The sequence below is a fragment of the Choristoneura fumiferana genome, chromosome Z, assembly GCF_025370935.1.
Source record: "Choristoneura fumiferana chromosome Z, NRCan_CFum_1, whole genome shotgun sequence".
NCBI lineage: Eukaryota > Metazoa > Arthropoda > Insecta > Lepidoptera > Tortricidae > Choristoneura > Choristoneura fumiferana.
The window spans coordinates 24,689,252-24,704,391 of record NC_133472.1 but is presented as its reverse complement, the minus strand read 5'-3'; the positions used below and the strand labels follow the sequence as shown (position 1 = coordinate 24,704,391).

The following is a 15,140-nucleotide window of genomic DNA, read 5'->3' as shown; positions in this document are numbered from 1 at the left end:
GTATCGCCGCTGCTAACCACATTCTTGTTTATCACGACGTCATATTCTTACGGACATATAAGCTGCGCGCGAGAGGCGACGATTTGTTTATTAAGGAGACCGTATTAGAGGACGTACTTGTTTCTGAACACATCAAAAATGGATGTCGAAAATGTTCGCCAAAATGATGACAAACTGTCTTCGTCGCCACCGGACCGGGTGAGTTTTACTTTTAAATTGCATTGCTGTTATTTATTTCTATGTTACAAAATTTTCGATATGCTAAAAAAGTTTACCATCGTTAACAAAAGACGTTAATAAATATTTTTATTATTTCTTACTTTATATATTTACTTGATCAAAAATAACTGTTTTATTGGTAAAGACTGTTGACTGAATGATCCTACCTATTTTATTTTTTGATGGCGGTGTAATTTTTTTTAAATAAATTATTTGGTGTTTTCTTTAGTATGTCCAAGCTTTTTCTTTTAATAAATTTTTTTGTGAGTAAATTTTTTTAGGATTTAAAACTTCATCATCTCTTGGGTACAACTCATGTTTTCGAGGTTTATGTAGCAATATACCATTTATAGTATTCTGTTATTAATTCTGGACTTCTAATATTATGATGAATTCAAAATTTGATGGCTTTCGGTTCAGTAGTTAAGATTTGAAAACGGAACAAATGAACAAATCACTTTTTCATTTAAAGCATTAATATGGAAAACACTATAAAAACGACGTTCTTTTTTGTTCACATTAAACCATTTCTTACCTACTTAACACAGGCAACATATACATTTAAAAAAATCATCGCCTGAGCGCCCATCTTTGCAAAGCGAATATAATATCGCATTTTTGTACGTTAAAATGTACTATTATGGTATCTGAAAATTTTGATTAACTTAGGTACTAAATAATAGTCACAGTCTATAAAACCTTGGTAAATTTATATAGGTACTAGCTATTTACCATAAATTTATATAGGTAGAGTCATTCACGATGTCGCGTGCCGTGGTTCTTATTACAATGACATTAATGTCTAATTTTGACAAAATCACGCGTCTTCGTGGATGGCACTAGGTATACACTTAAAACAGTATAAGTATAAGCCAAACTAAAACTACAAAGCCCTGGTTATCTAATTCAACTACATGTATTTTTAGTCAAAATACCACCAACGGGACTTATCACGCTAACACACGCGACTAATATTAACTCGACGTTTCAGTAAAATTACAGTGGCCGTGGTCACGAGTAGACTGAAGTGTGGGTTGTCAAGTCTGCCTAGCAGCGCGAGTCCTTCGAAGTACCCGCACTTGATCACTAATAGTACCGGCACTCGTATCAAGAACTACCCGCACTTGGACATTTTTTAGGGTTCCGGAGCCAAAATGTCAAAACAGAACCCTTATAGTTTCGCCATGTCTGTCTGTCTGTCCGACCGCGGTTTTGCTCAGGGACTCTCAATGCCAGAAAGCTATAATTTTGCACGAATATGTATGTAAACTATGCCAACAAAATGATACAAAAAAAAAATCAAAAAAAATTTTTTTTAGTGTACCTCCCTTAGATTTAAAGTGGGGGTGATTTTTTTTTCTTATCCAACCTTATAGTGTGGGGTAACGTTAGATAGGTTTTTTAAAATCATTACGGAGTTGCTTAAACGGTTTTTTGATTCAGTGATTTTATTGCAAAATATTCAATTTTAAAGTGCAAATTTTCATTAAAATCGAGCGTCCCCCCCCCCGTTTAAAATCTAAACCGGTGGGTGGAAAGATTTGAAAAAAATCAGGATGGTAGTAAATATATCATTCTTTCAAGAAAAACTATAACGGCTAAGTTTGCTTGAGAATTATTAGCAGTTTTACTCTTAATTAGCAGCCTAAGGAATAAAATATACCTAAACTTGGAAGATTCCGTATAAAATACGAAATCCTTAGAAAAATATTACTTGATTTTTTCGTAATGGCTACCGAGCCCTATTTTGGGCGTGTCCGACACGCTCTTTGCCGGTTTTTATTTGTCACCCCATCACACCAACACACAACACTAACAACGTCCGATCGTCCCTCAGAACATTCATCCCGACGCCGACACTTATTAATAACAAGATTCCACGAAGATGAAAGCTTATATCCATCGTTCCGGTTGAAATTTGTATGTTGCCGAATCGTCGAGGTAAATATTACCTACTCGTGTGTGTTACCGTGATAAGCCCCGTTGGTGGTATTTTGACTATGAGTGAAAATCACGACAGTTTAAAACGTTAGAAGTACATGTAGTTTATACACTTTTAAGCTAAAACTAAAAATGCTAAAACAACTGAAAAAAAACTATTATTTTACGTTTACGATCATAGAGTACTGGTAGTAAAAACGTTTAATTCAAAGGTGGCATCAAATTTCTCAACTGCGAAAGCTCGTTTTGACTCTACCTACTAAAAGTAAAAATGCTAACCAATGAAAAAAAAACTATTATTTTTCGTTTACGATCATAGAGTACTGGTAGTAAATACTGTTAATTCAAAGGTTGCCTCAAATTTGTTAACTGCGAAAGCTCGTTTTGACTCTACCTACATCGCTAAACGTAGATACGACGATGCACCGTGATGGAAGATTTTAAATATAAATACAACTAATTAGGGCTTCAACCTCAGATTGATCTAAAATTCTCTTGCTAACAACGGTTACATATATCTTACCTCCGAAAGTTGCGCTATTTGAACGGCTGAAGTCATTGTACAATTATTGTTTGCTTAAACTTTAACCTATTTCATCCACTTTTCCCTGATATCGGTAAACAATCATGTTACAAGTATAAACATAGTTTAACGACTTTGTTTTTACATTTTAGGCACTCGTGTATTATTTATTTACATGACCGTAAGTACTATTATTTGAGTTTGACTAGAAGTCCAGTTTTCCTGTTTCAATTTTGATGGAGCTCCGTTTCTTGGAGTTTCTATTTCGAAATGGTTAGGTGCTTTTCAATTTAACTTAACCTAATGTATGTAGAAATATTATTTATAGAACATCACAAAGCAGTGAAGTGTTTTAACACGAAACAAAAATTATAGCAGACAATTATGTGAACGATCTTTTGAAATAGCACAATAGGTAGAACCAGGGATAACTGGCCCGCCACCCATATAATTGTACAAACAAATAAACACAAAAAGTTACTTCGTTATTACATTAGTATAAAGGTGAAGATTAGTAATATACTTATGACAGTATAGATACGTAAAAAAAGACTATTAATGTAATTAGTTTGTAACGTAACAAACAAACAAACAGTAGCATTCGCATTTATAATATTAGTTGGGATATAAATCTTTCGTCAAAAAATTACAACTGAAGGTCAAAACAGCATCGAAATCCTTTGCGTGGTTAGGAAAGAGTTGGCGGATATACCTACAAACCTGTGATAAAAACAGATAAAAGTGAAAAGCAACTTTGTCTTAAACTATACAGAGAATAAAAGAGAAAATGGGCATTTTAACTTATAATATATTTAAGTGTCAGTTTTCACTAAAAATCTTCTTTCGGCAAAACACTAATTAAATAATTAATATACTTACTTAGTGCCATCCACGAAGACGCGTGATGTTGATTAAATTAGACATTAATAACATTTTTTTTTTGTAAAATAATTTGGCTCATTTTATTTATTCACAACACAAGATAACAATAATATGATAGGAAACAAAATTAATAAAAACTATATCGAAAATACAAACTGAAATATAGATGCACAGAAAAACCAGAAAAATAAGACCAGCGCTAAAAAAACAAAAAGATGAAAGCCCTCATGTCAGCCGACCAGGGACCCATTGTCTCCACTGCGAGCGCCGCAAACTCATAGTCCTTTAAAAGAGAAGAGTATTTGCGGCGCTTGAGAACTTGGGCCTGGTCAGCTGCAGCCCCGGCTTGTGAGCGGGTTGCCTGAATGTGGGACTGCGTGAACGTGTCGACACACGATGCGTCCTACACCAGAGCCCTACCCAGCTTCCATGGCACCAGAGTAGCCCCATCGGGGCGCTTACCATCGTCTCTGGCCATGCCAACGGGTTCAAGGAATGCGGGCACAGAGACGGTGGCAAGCGAGCGGCGGACCAGGTCATTGATGGATAATAACATTGTAATAAGAACCACGGCACGCGTCATCGTGAATGACTCTACCTACCTAGGTATAATCAGTAACCTTTAGGAAAAGGTTCGATTTGTACTCTTACTAGGCGGTTCCTACTTTCCGCTTTAGTGATAAAAATAGTTACTCGATGTGTTTGCCCCACAGTGGCCTCTCATTTGCAACCAAGATAAATATAAATATCAATAGGGCCACCGAAGCCAAAATAAAGATACGTGTAAGACACACACCCTAACAAATCACAAGGATTGTAATCTCGTCAAAATCAGTAAAATGACCCTCGTGTACCTAATTAAACCACAATGAAAAAAACTGGGTGGTAGCGCCTCAAACCCGTTTAGTTAGCTAGCAGATAATGTTTTATCTCTTTGCTTCTCTTGTCTGAGAGTGCTCAGTTCGTGAAAGGTTGAAGGTTATCGCGTTACTAATTCATGATGTAGCCTGAATTCACTGTTTTATGAGATGATATGTTATCTCTCAGCGCACGTCATTTATCTTGTTTAAAATGTTTCATCACCAACTGCAAATAATTATTATTTTAGAATTTGATTTAGGTACCGATTTTGGGTAAGTAGTAACTAAAATTAATGGGGAAATAATATTTGAGGTTTTTTTTTTCAGCCCAAACTGATGCATGGTGGCAATTACATAAAAGAAGGGCGTGATTCGGCCAAATCTACCTGGCTTTTGTTTTCTGCTGAGTCACCAGATCAAGCTGGTTGCTTAGCAAAGTTTCTGGGCATATTTTCTTCTCATGGTGTCAACCTCAGTCATATTGAGTCCCGGTCTTCGGCCCGGCGGCCCGGCTATGAATTCATGGTAGAATGCGAACACGGAGTGGGAGACTTTGGAAGTGCTCTAGATGAGCTTAAGAAAAATGTGGGCTATCTCAACATCATTTCTAGGAATTATAAAGACAATAGATGTAAGTATTTTTTTATTGAGTCACAAAATAAACATCAAATTGATAGGTTTAAAGAACTATAAACAAACTAACAACATTACATTAACATCAGGAAAAGTGATTAAAAAAAACTCAACCTATTAATGCATTTTTCCTTACAGCCGCTGTTCCTTGGTTTCCTAGACGCATACGTGATTTGGACAGATTTGCTAATCAAATTCTGTCGTATGGCGCCGAACTTGACTCGGACCACCCCGGCTTCACCGACCCAGAGTATCGCGCGCGTCGCAAGTATTTTGCAGACATAGCTTACAACTACAAGCACGGACAACCACTGCCCCACGTGGATTATACCAAAGAAGAAACCGCTACATGGGGAATTGTGTTTAAAAAATTAACGGAATTGTATCCTACTCATGCTTGCAATGAACACAATCATGTGTTTCCTTTACTGATAGAAAACTGTGGATACAGGGAGGACAACATACCTCAGTTGGAAGATGTATCAAATTTCCTTAAAGGTACAAACAAAACAAGTATTTACTTACCTATTAATAGCAAAGTATTGCTTTCAATATTTGGTACAGTCAAGGTCAAAGATATATATGCAAGTAATGTGAAAATAAAGTTATCATAAATTGTCCAAATACTAATAAATCTGCAAACTTCAATGGTTACATAAATATGTATAAGGCAAGTCCAAAAACTTGTATACAATGAAAATTACATAATTGGTATCCTGCAAATGATGCAAAATATCATGTTTTTGTCATTAAATATAGACTGTCTGTACCGTGTAACTGTGACTGTAACTGCTACGAAAATATGTATACAAAATATAAATCTGCGAAAATCAACTTTACGGTCTTGTAACACTTGTAACAAATTTTGTAACAATTAAGCTGCCAAGTTAAAGTAGGTATCTAATGCGTTTAAATATTTTGTCCGATCGGCAGTCAGTCATGTTCATGTTCATAACGTTGTTCTGGGTTTAAATCCTCCTGTTAGTTTTTTTTTGCATTTTTATATTATATAAATTGTTTATAGATTATAGACCATTATGACAATAGCTACTTATAAAATAAAATAAAAACCACATGATTTAAACCTTTTAAATATGGCTAGGCTTTTTTCACGACAGTAGGTAAATAAGACATGTTAAGGAATTTATTTCCTCGAAAGGAAACCATTTAAACCTTTTGAAACACGCAAAAACCACTGATGTCGCTTAGGATGTCGTAGAATCTCAGAAATGTAAACATAGCCCACCAAAAACATAAGTGTGAACGCATGCAACTTAAAGTTCTATAACGGAGACGTTAGTAAAAGACATGAAACCTAACTCTCCTTTGACCATGTCGGTGGCTGGCTGATTACATCAAGATATATGGAGTTCGATATTACACAAATTACGTTCATGGCCGCTTTTGGTTATAGAATTTTGATTGTTTACATATTTTAGATTATCATGTTGGATATATAATTATGGTTATTAGTGTATTTTTGGACTTTATGGTGTTTCTAAGTTTATGGTGTAATAAATGAGGACATATTATTGCAACTGTTGTGTACACACTTATCTCTCAAACCATGTTTACTAATTTATGTACATTCTTATGTTGCCGAATTTATGACTATTTAGATGACTACGTTTTTTGTCACTGTGGTGTATAAGTACATATCTTTGACCTTGACTGTACCTACGAGTATGTACTTATATCTGGATCATAATGCAAATACTTTGTTGTAAATTGCAGATTGCACAGGCTTCACTCTCCGACCAGTAGCCGGCTTGCTCTCGTCGCGCGACTTCCTCGCTGGGTTGGCCTTCCGCGTGTTCCATAGCACGCAGTATATCCGGCACCACTCGCGGCCGCTCTACACGCCGGAGCCCGATGTGTGCCACGAATTACTCGGGCACGCGCCTTTGTTCGCTGACCCAGCCTTTGCACAGTTCTCGCAGGAAATAGGACTGGCATCGCTAGGAGCACCCGATGATTATATCGAGCGATTGGCTACCGTAAGTTCAAGACATACTTCATTACCCTTTTGTCAAAAAATATTTTCATAACTTACATTTTGATAAAATCATTAAGGGATTTAATTATACGTAATCCTTTTTCCACAGTGCTTCTGGTTCACGGTTGAGTTCGGCCTCTGCCGGCAAGAAGGGAAGCTGAAGGCATTCGGTGCTGGCCTCCTGTCCTCGTTCGGGGAACTGCAATACAGTTTGTCGGGAAAACCGGAGCTGCGTGAGTTCGAGCCAGAAGTCACCGGCGAGGAGAAGTATCCCATCACAGAATACCAGCCCGTCTACTTCGTGGCTAACAGCTTTGAGGATGCAAAAGAAAAGATGATGTATGTTACACGGCTAATATTTAAAATTATTCATAGCTCTTATCTTTGCCGTATTAAGTGCCATAAGAAAATTGTTTTGAGAACACTATATCAGTTTTCCCTTTTTTTTGCAAGCTGAGACAATTGCCCATTATTGGATCCAATTATTATTTAACAATACAATAAAATTAAGGCCGCTGCGGTTGCTTTTTGTCTTTTCTATCGCTTGAATAGGCGACTATATTTAGTCATGGTATGAGTATAGTCACATTTATTTGCATACGGGTAGGTACAGGTACCTTCTTAGACAAATAAAGCATCGACCAGACCTGTGCGAGGTGGATGTGTGATGAAAAATCCCGCTGATCGGCCTTAAGATACCGGGAAGTAGAATTGACTACGAACATAAGTGTATGGAATAAATTCCTAGTATCGACTAGAAACGACTGATCTTTTAATCCTATTCACATCGCGATTTAATAATAAACATGATGCGTTATACGTAGCAAAGCCGATCACCAATTGTGACCTTATAATCAGCTCTATTAAGAGCAATCAGCGATCTGTTTACATCAATTATTTGCCAGTTAAGCCATGTCTACATCTTTACACGCTCGGGGTAAGATAGGATAACCTATCTGACATTGATTAGGAACGTGACTTGTAAGTTTTATTACCTAATGTCTACGTATATTATTATGATGATCGTGGGCAGATTTCCGCCATGTGGTCATTTATTGACGTAAAACATTTTTGTGTTTTATTCACGACAAAATGTATCGCTGTTTAAAAACTTAACTCAAAAACTAAGTTTTTTTAAGTAAAGTGTGCTATTTTAGATAATTTTTATGTATGTTAAAACATTTTAAATCTACACCTGGGAATCCCGAGATATTTGAACAATTGTTTTGTCTTTATAAATGACATACTTGTTCAAGTTTTTTAACTGTGGTTTCCTTGGTTGTTTCGTACTGTTCTACATTTTTTATATTTTCGAAATATGTTCTATCAGATAATGATACTTAGGTATAGATACAAATAATAGAAGATTTAAAACGTCCTAAGCGCCGCCTATCTGCAGGCCAAAAAAATCCGCTATTTATCTAATCCCCTGTCTAAAATTAAATTTATCAGATGTACAAACACTCCTTTAAATATGGATTTAAATTGTTTTGCAGTAAATATGCCCAGACGATCCCTCGAGACTTTGGCGTCCGCTACAACCCCTACACACAGAGCATTGACATCTTGGATTCGGCGAAGCAGGCGCGGGACATGCTGCGCGGTATCCATCAAGACATGGAACTGCTTCTTAACACCATGGAGAAGCTTTGAGAGTTAAGGCGTTAAGCGTTAGTTTCATAAGTATTCTGAGGCGAAGGCTAGACGTACAATAACTAAACATTTTGGTCTACAGATATTTATCACATATTGTGGTATTTACTGATCGAGTAGTTTAGCGTGTATAATGACGTATGTGAGTAATATGAAGCAAGAAATATAAGACATCAGTATGGATCATTGATGGATCGTAGTATTAATTGCACGTCTAGCCTTTGCCTTAGTAATGAACAGATATGGATATAAAAAAGCATATCGGGCTTGCAATTTTCACTTTAAGACTTACAATTTATATTGCTAAGTCATCGTTTAGATAGCATAAAACAAGGCAGTGTAAAATTCAGCTTCAAAGTCATATTATAATACTGACTTATCGAGAAAGTAAGTCTTATGAATATAAATTTATGTCTGATAGTTTAACGTATGAGTATATAACTAACTGTATAAGAACGACATTTATCACAAATCATTATTAAATTATTTGTAGTCTAACATTATATTACCAGAAATATTATTATTGAGTGTTTCTTCCGTGGATGCCGTAAGAGGCGACTGATGATATAGGTTAAGGTATACCGTAGGCTTCGATCAACAAGAATTAATTGTTGATCGAAGACCGTAGGCGACTGGCTAGCAAGCTGTCACAATTATACCGTTTTTGTCAAACTTAAAACCTAAAATTGCTAAAAGTGGCTCCGAAGCGGTAACGATTCGTGTTCTCTGCCTACTCCATTTGAGAATACAGACGTGATGTTTGTGTATGTGTGTGCGTTATAAATAAAACTTTTGTTGTTGTAAGAAACAAGATAATACCTAGAACGAGTACTAATAAATGTTATATTTAAAACAGATTTCAGGGTGTACGAATAAACATTAAGCGCTAAGATTAAACATAAATTACTGATGAAAAAATAGATTTACATGTAATCCTTACAGTATAACTATTATATCCATTTTCCACTGCAAGCGGAGCGAACTCCAAGCACAGTGGCGCCCTCCATAGACGTAACGGAAGTCATTGGCTAATTACTCCGGTCCGTTTAGACCGGCACCTTCGGTTCCGTTAGCCTTTTTAGTGGAAGGCGGGCTTTAGGGTGAGTGGGGGTAGAATCTAGATCTAGTGGGTTCCTGGTGAGATAACAAGTGTTTTTAAGCGAAAGACAAAATAATAATTATGTGTTTGAAACTCACGAAATCAAGTGGGTTTATATAATGAGATTCTATTTATCTGCTTTTGTAAATACAAGTCTGTATGAAATATTAGCTATAGCCCGCGACTTTGTATGCAAAGAATTAAGGTACTATGCCAATTTTGAGGATAAAAACTATCTTAAGTCTTTTCCCAGGACTTAAACTAAGTAGGTATCTCTTTATCAAATCCATCAAAATTTTTCAAACATTATTGCATGGGTAAGAAGCATCTAAAAATCCGAATATCTTCACAAACTTTTTCATTGCAATACTTATTTCTAGTAAGAAAAAAAGAAAGCTGAAATGTCAAGATTTAATGATATAGGGTAAGAATTGATCCCTTAGTCGTTTACTAACGCTATTTATATCGATCTCTAGTTATAGTATTTATAGCGAACGGGAAGAGCAACATCGATAGTGAAAGATTAATTCCTTTAATAAAACAAATTCTGTCATTTACCGTCAATATTCGATGTTGTTAATAGTATTTTATGATACAAGTGCGGAAAGTAGGCAATTCACAATGAGTGGCGGAGAACTTGAAACACGAGCGAAGCGAGTGTTTTGAGCCGGCACGAGTTGGGAATTTCCTACGAATAACGAATGTACGAATTAAGAAAAAAGTGATTGCAGTATCGTTTTAGCAACATAACGATACAGTGCTGTTATGGGGAATAGACAATATAGACTTTTCCAGAATCTTGTTATGTATGCTGTTATATAGTTACCTATATTACTGTTCGTGATTAAGTAAATCACAGATTACTGTATAGGAGTTGAAAAAGTTATATTTCAGTTTTACCTTTCTTCCAAGATTAGGACACAAGGATTCTCAAAACTTCAATATCACTATTAGGTATACTTAAATTGGTACCTGTTAAGTGATGAAATTAATAATAATCGAGCTTTATAGCGGCCTTGACTATGTTGCCAGGTTTTTCATTTTACACTGTCGCAAGTCTTGCGCCCACTTGCCTTATTCTTATTCTAAGTCTTTGCGTTCTCTATCACTTCAGGGTACACACCTTACTTGTACTTAGATGGGTACAATTTAGGCAGGTGACGTAGAGCATAAAAAAGCAGGATAGAATTTTACTCAACATAATTACATATATTCAATAAATTTGTACAGTTTAAACTTAAAGTACCCAGTACCTAGTATCCTTGGGGCACGTCGTAAATATTAATTTTACAGTGACAAGACGTCGAACCGCGGATCTTAATGCAAAAAAAAACATCAGTTGTATATATTCATTTTTTGATAAACAGCTATTATTAAGTATTTACAGAGTAAAAATGATAAATAAACAAGACTGTATAATACCTGAGACAAGGTATTCGATGGACACATACTTACAGTATAATAATATTATACAACAATATAGTAATTGACAATCTAGAACTAGAAATGTAGGCTTACTGTTTAAGTACTAGCCCGTAGATAGATATGTATGTTACATAATTATTGCAGTAATTTGTAAGCGATTATTGGACATAGAACCTCTACATGGCATGATTACTTGAACAAAATTAATATAGAAATAAATAAATATAATCATTTTAATTTCTTTTATTTGTTGTGGTTTCGTATAAGAAGAGGCAGAAGACATAGGTATGTATCGAATTATAACCCTAATCACACCAAATGGTACATTATTGTTTCGTATGTGTAGTAGTCACTCCTTTCCTTAAATGCTATAGTGCGACAAAGAGCTTAATGAACGTAAAAAACGAAACTACTTAGCGCGGTTATCTTGCAAATCTTATATTTTTATAGATTACTGTGAATATAGCTGTTTGTATTTTTTGAATGTGGATTTTACTTTATATACTGAGCGGCAAAAAATCTAGCCCTCAAATGTTTGCAGAATCGGTAATTTTGTATGAAGGGTGGGCCAAATTTTGTGCCGCTGAGTAGTATATTTGGAGATTTAGCTCTTATAAAATAGAAGATTGTTGCACCAAGCATAAAGTTATTTATTATTGCACCGAGTGCCGATTTGGAACCCGAGCCTCAGCGAGGGCTTTAAAAATCACGAGGGCAATATAAATTACTTAATGCGAGCCGCATAATCTGCTTTTCTTTCAACTATTACAGGAATAGTAGACGAAAAAAAACTGATGCTAAACAATTAATAGGAAAGAAATGTCATTAGCACTCGATGATTCCATTTTTGTAAGTTTACATTTGCACTCTCAAAAAATGTCGGGTGACACTATTTACCGGACGTACAATACCGACATGGAAATACCGACATGATATTTTGTGATACGCCCATAGAAACTCTTGTCAGTTTGACACCAGTTTTTATGGGCGTGTACACGAAATAACGGGTCGGTATTTCCATGTCAGTATTATGCGTGCCAGTAAATAGTGTCAACCAAAATGTCCACGGAAAATTCGCAAGGTTCCCGTCTATTTGTTTTTTTTTTTTACTTTTTTTGGCAGAGTTAGCAGCCAGTAGCAGATATTTTTACCCGCGATCTGTCAAATTTCGGATGGGCGCCAGGTTGGCCAACTAAACAAACAAAGTTTTATTTTTTAAATACGGCTACTTACTATTTTTGATAGGATTGGTAGCAACAATTTTTTGTACGCAATCTGTCAAATTTCATAAGACCGTCAGGTTGACCAACCTAACACTAGATTTTTTTACACTATGCAGGCTTATTCAATAGCAAAAATACTCTTTGGTGGTGTCATTAAAAAAAAATCTAAAACAATGCAATAAAGGATTTTCATAAATTTTTCTGCTCTAGAGCAGAAAAGTCCCGCTTTGTGCTTGGTATTTAGTGCGGTTATGATGAAATTAAAGCATAGTTGGAAGAAATAATAATTTCACAACATGAATAAAATAAAGTGCCTCTTCATGCAAACGTCACATGTTCATTATGATCTTTGTTGCACGCATCTTCCAAATACGAGTAGGAAAAGAAAAAAAAACTAGGTCATTTTGCTTTATATTTCACATGATATATTTAAATAACTCTATCTTCATTGTTAGTGCCAGTTAGAGCCGCTTGCGCAGTCCAGGATTAAATAACTCAACAATAAACTTTGATTAAGGTTGATAGATCCATATCTTAGGTTCTTTGCCACTTACTTAACCATAGATTAGCAGTTGAATCGGAGTTAAAGGCTAACTCTGTTAAGTTAATAAGTATCTACATTTTTGTGCACAAAAAAAATAACATTTTTATATATTATTACAAAGCGACTTAGGGTTTCCGTCCGCAATCGGCGTCCAACTGTACCTTAATACTAAGCATCCGCATCCGTCACAGACTCACATTTTTCACTATTTTCTCAGGACTGTTTGACATTCTTTAGGGCTATGACAAGTTTAAAAATGCACACAATCAACCTCTTTTAAAGTGTATTTAACCGACTTTTTCATACAAAAGTTGTGTGTATTGAAATCTATAGGGTACTATACGTTACCAAAGAAATGTAATATTTGCCAAGTGAAGCTTTACAATACAAGTATAAATATTGCGTAGATTTTCTATAAGTATGAAAAACAAAGTTACTTTGCCGTTGGCAAAACGTAGAAAGCACTAAAAATATCTAACACAACTATATCCGCCTACCAATTTAAAATTGCAAGGCCCCTAAGTATACCCTGCAGGTTTTGATGAATGAGTCAGTTAAGTACAAAATAAAACTTAATTGAGAATTTATTAATTTTTACAGGATAATCGCCACTGATGCTGTACACTTCGAATATGGACGAGGAAGGAAAAAAGTTTGGATATGGAATATGAATAAGGAAGTATTAGCTATACAATTAAAAACCCTGGAAAGTATGTACAGGGGCATTCGGTCAAACTAACCAAATCATTTATAGAAATATTCCGGATTAATTTTAAGACACGTACCCAGTACCTACCCACTGCAGATTTGATCAGCTTTTTCTTTGATTTTACCCTGACACACAGCCGTGTGTTTTCTTTCGCCGTATCACCGAATGGCAAATAAACTAGGTAGTATTAATCATATAATATAACCTCTTTTAAATAAACACTAGCTGCTATTACGAGTATATACAAATATAAGACAGAAATTATAAATTTATGAGTTTTATTTTGGCACTACTTAAGGAAAATCCATACTTAGATTTATAGAAGTGTAAAAGTACTAACAACCCTATTTCTATATAACATAACTATTTCATACGATAATTTATTTAATTGAAATTTGAATGTTAAAATAAATACTACGTACTTACAGCTACTATTAAGTCAAAAGGTAAACAAAAGAGGATTCGACAGCGAACGTAAGTATCACAGTTACTAGAAATAAATAAATAAATAGGTAAAGTATAACTTTTTACAATATTAATTTAGAAATAGTCGTTTAACTGGGGCTTAATTAACTATAAATACAGGCGCCTACACTCTTAACTGACCGTTCTGGCACCGTGTTACATTGCGATAAGATTTATGAATGGCCAGTTAATATGTAACTGACTATAAGGTCAAGGACTTTAATTCATTAGCCATCATGGAACCTTTTCAAAGGAAAAGTCATTACGATTTTTCTTGTTAATTAATGCGTTATCACTGTGACGTTTACTGTGAAATGGTTCCATGTTGGCTCATGAATTAAAGTCCTTGACCGTACATTTACTAGAGTTAAAAATTTACATTAAAAACTATTTGATTTATATGTCATCAACCTAATACTTGACTCCTTTCGGCGTCATAAATGGGGTGTGTTCAGGATTGAAACAAGCTCGAAAAACTCCCAATTAATAGGAATTTCACAAATTGTGTAAAGTTAAAGGCTTCCCGTGATATGATTAAACTTCGCTCTGCATGCAATGGATCGACGAGTCTTCTGAAAGCTCATCCATTGAGGAATCCGTGAACGAAGTACCGTCTGAAACACAATTTTTCTGTTTAAGAAACGAATACGATATGACTTGGAAGCATGTTTGTAAAACATTTTCTTTGAAAATGTAATGGTGGCATCTACGAAAAGCAATAAATACTATCTAACATCCAAGACTAAAACTATGTATAAACTAAACTATGTTACAAAATAAAAACGTCATCCAAATTTTCTGCCCCAGGCATTGACCCCAAGACACTGGCAGCATTACCTCTCTGAACTGTTATTCCTAATCTTTGCGAGAGGTAAGTGCCAGCCCTGGGGTCACCTGAGGCCAAAACCAGACGAGTAATATATTTATTCGTAGGTTGGTATCGCATTGCCTGACAAGGAAGATCAACA

At 35.3% G+C, this 15,140-nt stretch overlaps 2 protein-coding genes across 2 annotated transcripts in view; one reads left to right on the top strand and one right to left on the bottom strand.

Moving 5' to 3' along the window:
- The first annotated feature begins 74 nt into the window (after positions 1–74).
- On the top strand, positions 75–9,239 carry Hn (phenylalanine hydroxylase). The gene is made up of 6 exons (XM_074093243.1): positions 75–198; positions 4,753–5,056; positions 5,197–5,556; positions 6,793–7,055; positions 7,164–7,393; positions 8,551–9,239. The coding sequence occupies exons 1-6, from the start codon at positions 139–141 to the stop codon at positions 8,705–8,707; spliced, it is 1,374 nt and encodes a 457-aa protein (XP_073949344.1). The 5' UTR covers positions 75–138; the 3' UTR covers positions 8,708–9,239.
- A 3-nt stretch (positions 9,240–9,242) lies between these two features.
- The window catches only part of Awh (LIM/homeobox protein arrowhead), a 70,452-nt gene continuing 64,554 nt past the window's right edge, over positions 9,243–15,140 (bottom strand). Inside the window, exon 6 of the mRNA XM_074093282.1 lies at positions 9,243–14,786. Coding sequence (XP_073949383.1) covers positions 14,707–14,786 — 80 coding nt within the window. The 3' untranslated portion in view covers positions 9,243–14,706. The remainder of the gene's footprint in view (positions 14,787–15,140) is intronic.

Bases quoted from the DNA above. Each gene is read 5' to 3' on its own strand.
- Hn (XM_074093243.1), top strand. From the start codon at position 139: ATGGATGTCGAAAATGTTCGCCAAAATGATGACAAACTGTCTTCGTCG. The intron at 199-4,752 runs GTGAGTTTTACT...TTTTTTTTTCAG, and splicing joins CTTCGTCGCCACCGGACCGG to CCCAAACTGATGCATGGTGG. The intron at 5,057-5,196 runs GTAAGTATTTTT...TTTTCCTTACAG, and splicing joins GAATTATAAAGACAATAGAT to CCGCTGTTCCTTGGTTTCCT.